This window comes from Oreochromis niloticus, linkage group LG3 (assembly GCF_001858045.2).
Source record: "Oreochromis niloticus isolate F11D_XX linkage group LG3, O_niloticus_UMD_NMBU, whole genome shotgun sequence".
Taxonomy (NCBI): domain Eukaryota; kingdom Metazoa; phylum Chordata; class Actinopteri; order Cichliformes; family Cichlidae; genus Oreochromis; species Oreochromis niloticus.
The window spans coordinates 79588517-79595159 of NC_031967.2; the positions used below are offsets into that span (position 1 = coordinate 79588517).

Genomic DNA, 6643 nt, shown 5'->3' on the forward strand with positions numbered 1-6643 from the left:
GGATCACAGCTGGATCACATAGTCAGTTGAAAACAAACTCATTTTTACACAGTTCAACATGTTCTTGTTCAGCAGGGCAAAGGAAGTCTGTTGTCCCGTAGAGCTCAGGTAATGTATACATTACATTAGGTCGACCACTGTGCAGTGTCATCCAGCTCAGCCTATTAACAAGCATACATACATTTAAGAAATGTGTGTGAGAGAGAGACATATAACTTGCAAATATAACTGAAACAACAAGATATAAGAAAAATGTCAAGATTTAAAAAAAAAAAAAAGATTTTATGAATATCACTATGTCTACACAATGTTTAAGCTAGAAAAGGAGTAGAATGACGTTTGCAATGTTTCCTGTTACCACCCCCTTATTTTAGATTTCATTAATTACATATCAGTATTCAGAATTCAACATTATATGATCCATACAGGTGTAACTATATACAAGTCTACACTCACATACAACACATAAACATATTCACATAAAACAGTTTCAGCTAATAAACCAAAACAACAACAAACTACATTTTTACATAAAATAAGCATCCTGTGGTTTACACCTGATTAATCTCTGAGCTTATTTTATATCTATGTGACAAATACCTGAATGAACACTTTAAGCTTGGGTTACTTTTCCCTCGGTCTATAAAAATGAGATCAAGGCTTAAATAGATCACAGTGAGACAACTCAGTCACTGAGAGGATGATTTACTATATTCATGCAATTTATTATTTTTAAACAGTCGTTTTTTGTATTGTTGTACTTTTCCTAATGTCATCTGAACAAGTGTTCCACACACTAACTCCTGTTACTGTAATGCTGTGATATTTTACATTAGTCCTTACTACTGGCATGGCTCATCTACTCCCCTCATAAACATTGACTTTGTTAAATTTAGAGTTTTAGTTTTAGGAGGGTGTCCATTTGTTACAATTTCTTTAGCAAAGCCGAGACCAACATAAAGAAAAAAGTCATTAAAACCATTTGTTTCATGTCACTGATCATTGTGTTTTTGATTTGAAAGTTATTTGGATATTCAAATCCCTTAGTTCCTTTATTTACAATATTATTTAACACTGTCAACGTTTTTCATTTTGTTTTTATTTTCATCTAAAAGTTTACTGTAGTAATTTCTTTTGCTGCTTCTCATAATTATTATCACTTTATTCTTATACTTCTTATAAGTTTGTTCAGCTTCTGTTGTTCTTGTCTTTAAAGATTTCTTATGCAGGAAATTATTTTTCTCACATGCGTTCAGTATCCACTTTGTTCGCCATGTTTTTTGAGTTTTCAGTTTTCTTTATTCACCGGGGTTTATTATAAAGACTCAATATTATAGATATATTTTTATATGCCACGTCAACACCTTGAACATAGATGTTACTGTAGTCTTGACTGTTGAGCTCTTCCTTAAGGCGGCCAATTGCTGAATCCTAAGTTATAAAATTTACACAATTCTCATTTCATTAACTTCCTGCTCCTCTCCACCTCTTCTCCCTTTCGTGTCTCTTTCTTCCTGCAAGTCTCTACATTCCCTTAATATTTAGACGTATTAAAACAGTGTCTACTGCAAAGCACTGTTTAAATGTCTTTACAGTTTAGTCCAAGATCAAAATAAAAATAAATGAATCTCTCACATTTGTGTGTGTCCTCCATCGCTGTGGTTGTTTCTAAGGTGCTGTGTGGATGTTAAACTTTTGCGAGATCTTGCTCTCAATAGACTTTAGGATTTGTTTCAAAATCCTTGTTGTAACACACAGATAACTTATCTCTTAAATAATCAAACAATAATAATAATCAATAATCAATCAGTGAGTTTGTGCGTTTGAGTTTGTGTGTTTCAAAGATGGAGGCCACGCTGCTCTCAGAGGACTGTGTGTGGTTGTGGTAAACGTGTGAGCTGCTGCTGCTTCTTCCTCACATGTTTGACATGTTTCATATTTCCAGCTGATGCTGATCACACTAACCTTAACATCACAGACCATCCTTTGGTTCTTCTTCTGTTCCTCTGAAACTTCCTGTGTGGCGCCTTTCACATTAAAAGCCCTCTCTGACTGTAAAGACTGGACTGTGCTGCAGCTGGTGGAAACAGTGTGTAGGTGTGTTGTGTTTGATGGAGGACTGAAGTGTGTGTCCAGCTGAGCTCTCTGTGTGCTCATATATACAGATGCTGATAAACACATGTTTGTATTTGGACCCTGTTACTGATCAGGACCTGCTGTGTGTTTCCTGTCCACAGGTCTACAAAGAGTCGCACTTCCTGCTGTGGTTCAGATGTTCAGCGTGTTGCTTTGTTTCTCACATGTTGGCTCCACGGTCTCTGCTGCTGTGGGCTGATGTCATGCAGCAATACAGCTGCTGAACATCTGGCCTTGTTTTGCTCCATCAGCAGATATTTGACTTTTAGATCACATGATATTTGCATGCAACCTTCAAACACGTGTGGAGAATTCATTATTTCTTTGAGAGATTTTTTAGTAAATAACAGAAAAAAGAAAGTAAGAGAAAAGCGAAACTTTAATTCTATAAAAGAGTAAAAATTCCACACACATGTAACTCACCACTGTGTGAACATCACAGGGGAGAAATCGTTTCTCTGAGTCAGAGATGAGTGTCAGTAACACAAAAGTCAAACTCAGTGTCATGCAGTGACTTTTACACAACCAGATCAGATGAACCAACTCACACTAAAACATGCATTTTGCTGCACTCTTTACACTTATTTCTTTTCTTTCTGCTCTTTTATATATTTTGTAAAACCACAAAAAATATTTTATATCAGCAGCAATTTTTCTCAAACTGCTGCATCACAGCTTTCATGCTCTGACCTGCATGTGAAATGAGATAAAAGCTCTTTATCAGTAACTTTTACAACTCCTGGCAGGTTAATGTCTGAACTTTGGAGTGAAACACACCCTTAGTTACAAGAAATAACACCACTGTCTGTAACAAAGTGAATCCACCTTAACACCACCTGTGTTTGTGTGACTGCATTACACTCCCACTGCTGGGAACCTGAACAAGAACCAGAACAAAGTCTAAAATAGAAGCTGACAAACAGCTGCACCACCGAGTGACACTTTATTTTATAAACTTCACAACAGGTTTCATGTTGTGACCTGTGGAGGTGAAAAGGAACAAAACCTCTTTTAAAGCTTTTGAGCTACAGGCAGGATTGAAACACATCTTAGTTAAAAGTGAAACAGCAACATTTGTCTCCTCCCCTCACGTCACTCAAATGTGGCAAACCAGGAAACAGGCTGTTCTTCGTCCTCAGTAAAGAGAGACACACAGACGATCAGACTGAGTTCAGACCAAACTAGCAGCTTCCTCTGAGTGAGTCCAGCTACAGGAGAGAAAAGTGGAAAACTCCAACACTGCTGCTTCAAGCTGCTGACGCTCCACACACTGAATGTGAGTTTGAGCAAAAACACGACTCAAAGGAAGTTTCAGTGAAGGTCGTAGAGGAGGGAGGGGAGCCAGGACTGACTGTACTTCCTGTCTGCTGTTTTCAGCTTCACTCACAGACTCAATGGCTTCCAGATCAGAGGAGGATCTCTGCTGTCCGGTCTGTAAGGAGGTCTTCAGAGATCCTGTAATTCTGTCATGTAGCCACAGCTTCTGTAAAGACTGTCTCAAGACATGGTGGAGAGAGAGAACAACACACGAGTGTCCAGTTTGTAAGAGAAGATCTTCAAGGGAGAATCCACCTGTGAACCTGGCATTAAAGAACCTGTGTGAGTCGTTCTTACAAGAGAGATATCAGAGAGTTTCAGAGGCTCTCTGCAGTCTGCAATATGAGAAACTCAAACTCTTCTGTCTGGACCATCAGCAGCCAGTGTGTGTTGTCTGCTGTGCCTCAGAAAAACACACCAATCACAGATTCAGACCCATCGATGAAGCTGCACAACAACACAAGGAGGTACTTCAGGAAACTCTGGAGCCCTTAAAGAAGAAGTTAAAGGTTTGTGAAGAAGTTCAAGTGAAGTTTGATCAAACAGCAGAACACATTAAGGTCCAGGCCCGACACACAGAGAGGCAGATTAAGGAGCAGTTTAAGAAGCTTCACCAGTTTCTAGCAGAGGAAGAGGAGGCCAGGCTGGCTGCACTGAGGGAGGAAGAGGAGCAGAAGAGTGGGATGATGAAGGAGAAGATGGAGGCTCTGAGCAGAGAGATAGCAGCTCTTTCAGACACAGTCAGAGCCACAGAGGAGGAGCTGAGAGCTGAAGACGTCTCATTCCTGCACAACTACAAGGCTGCAGTGGAAAGAGTCCAGCGCTGCCCCCTGCTGGATGATCCACAGCTGCCCTCAGGAGCTCTGATAGACCAGGCCAAACACCTGGGCAACCTGACCTTCAACATCTGGAACAACATGAAGGACATGGTCTCCTACACTCCTCTCATTCTGGACCCAAACACTGCAAACCCAGACCTCATCCTGTCTGAAGATCTGACCAGTGTGAGATATGGAGGAGGAGAGAGGCAGCAGCTTCCTGATAATCCAGAGAGGATTGATTTTTACAGAGCTGTCCTGGGCTCTGAGGGCTTTAACTCAGGGACTCACAGCTGGGATGTTGATGTTGGAGACAGTACATTGTGGGTACTGGGTGTGTTAGCAGAGTCTGGGCAGAGGAAGGGAGACATACTGTCTGAAATATGGAGAATAGGGTTGTTTGATAATAAATACTACAAACTCACACAATCACCTCCTCACACTGATCTCTCAGTCCAGCAGAAGCTCCAGAGGATCAGAGTGAATCTGGACTGGAACAGAGGAAAGCTGTCGTTCTCTGATCCTGATACTAACACACACATACACACCTTCACACACACTTTCACTCACAGGATGTTTCCGTACATTCGCACTAATGATAAAGCGAAGGTGTTGCCGTTGAAGGTGTCAGTGTCAGTGGAGCAGATGAGTTGAGGATGATGATGTTTCTAATGTTGTTTCCTGTCAGTGAATTGAAGCTGTTAAACTGCAGCTGTCCTCCTGCTGCCTCATTGTTCCAAAGCTCTTTGTTTCTCTTTTAGTTCTCACTGTTTCTTTCTGTTTCTGCTGTCCACCTTTTCACATGGAAAATCATTTCACTGTTTCTCACTGAATGACTCCCCAAACTAGATTTGAAATTCTATCAAGTTTCTAATCATTACAAGTGATTCATGTTTCTATTTGATGTGTGTAAATGGAGATGATTTAGTTTGCTGGGATATGGACTGACATGTGTTGAATGGGAGGAGCAGTTTGTTGTTGTCTTCTTGTCTGTTTATGACAACAATAAATATATTGTTGAAACAATGATTCATGTTTAACTCCATATGTTGGAGCTATTTGTTCTTATTTTTTATAATTTTTGAAATTAGTTAAAGTTTGTTGTTAGTTTACTTATATTTTGGGGTTTATTTAGAAGTTTATTTGTAGGTTAATATTTTTCTTTCAATGTTTTGTTTGTTTGATATTACTTTGTTAAATTAGTCAGTAAGAGCTGTAGGGCCATTTTGTTTCTATAAATAAAGAGTATAGGACCAGCATGCATTGGGGTGGGCCTATGGTTTTTTACCAGAGCAGGAGAATCAGCAGGAAGGATCTTGTTATTGCTTGCCAAACTGGATAAATAAACCATAAAAACTCAACTTTCAAGTTTGGACAGTGGACTTCTTTTGCCTGCGTACGAAACATTATCTCAGTGCAGCAGTGGCTTGTGGACTTTAAATTGTGGGATGTTTGGTTTGTCAAAAGTAAAGGAATTGCCACTACACCATATATGAAATGTTTCTGATATTTGAATTCTGTTTGATTAAAGACTTTCTTCATGACACAAATGAGATTTCAGTGTATTAATAGAACTAAATAAGCTCAGAGTTGAAAGGCTGCAGTATTATGTACGTGCTTCACTGTCAGTATCTTCAGGGGGATTCAAAGGGAAACATCAAACTGCTGTAATGAGATAAACTAGTTGGGCTGAACACACTTATCTGTAGTTTGTCTCCATCCAGGATCATCAGAATATAATGAACATGTGTGAAGAGCCTGTGGCGGAGGTGTGGTCCTGGGCGCGGCTGCAGGGGAGGAGTGGCGCAGTGAGCTCAACGGGGCGGTGCTGGAGAGAGAACAGCTGATAGCATTTGGACTGATGACGGTTTTCGTGCCCTTTCTTTAGTGAGACGGGAGAGGAGCGGAGGGGAAGCTGGGAATCAGCTGAGACCGGAGCTGTCAGACTGTGGACCGTCATAACAAACGAAAACTAAAAATAAACGTGGCATCTGGCGACAAAGAACTGTGCGTGTGTGTACGTGTGTGAAGTGCATTTCACAGTGGTGCCGAAACCCTGTCTACGTGGGGATGTCTGACCCACATGCTGCGCTGCCCGCCCAGCCTTTGCAGTTCCTGGCGCAAATGCTGGCGGAGATGGCGAAGATGAGCCAGGACCAGGCGGCGGCCCAGCGCGATCGCCTGGCAGAGCTGCAGGAGCAGGCAGACCAGCAGACCCAGGTTCTGGAGCGGCTGTGCCGCCGAAGGCCCCCCCGCTGTCAGTGGTGATGCCCCGGATGGGCGACGGGGACGACCCCCAGGTTTTCCTGGAGACTTTTTGTGCCACGGCGGAGGCCTGCCAGTGGCCGCAGGTGGAGTGGGGAGGCTCAGAC

General features: G+C 41.5%; 1 protein-coding gene across 2 annotated transcripts; it reads left to right on the forward strand.

The window, feature by feature from the left end:
- The first annotated feature begins 3237 nt into the window (after nucleotides 1-3237).
- Nucleotides 3238-4943, forward strand: LOC109200700 (nuclear factor 7, brain-like). 2 transcript variants are annotated; one of them, XM_025905356.1, is made up of 2 exons: nucleotides 3238-3412; nucleotides 3526-4943. In XM_025905356.1, exon 2 carries the CDS (start codon nucleotides 3531-3533, stop codon nucleotides 4923-4925), a length of 1395 nt encoding a protein of 464 aa, XP_025761141.1. In that variant the 5' UTR covers nucleotides 3238-3412; nucleotides 3526-3530; the 3' UTR covers nucleotides 4926-4943. The 2 variants fall into 2 exon arrangements, with proteins under 2 accessions (XP_025761141.1, XP_019211835.1); XM_019356290.2 differs by having other exon boundaries at nucleotides 3242-3412; nucleotides 3514-4943.
- Nucleotides 4944-6643: the final 1700 nt, after the last annotated feature.

What these genes read in the sequence shown, in the direction of transcription:
- LOC109200700 (XM_025905356.1), top strand. Translation starts at nt 3,531, where the DNA reads ATGGCTTCCAGATCAGAGGAGGATCTCTGCTGTCCGGTCTGTAAGGAG.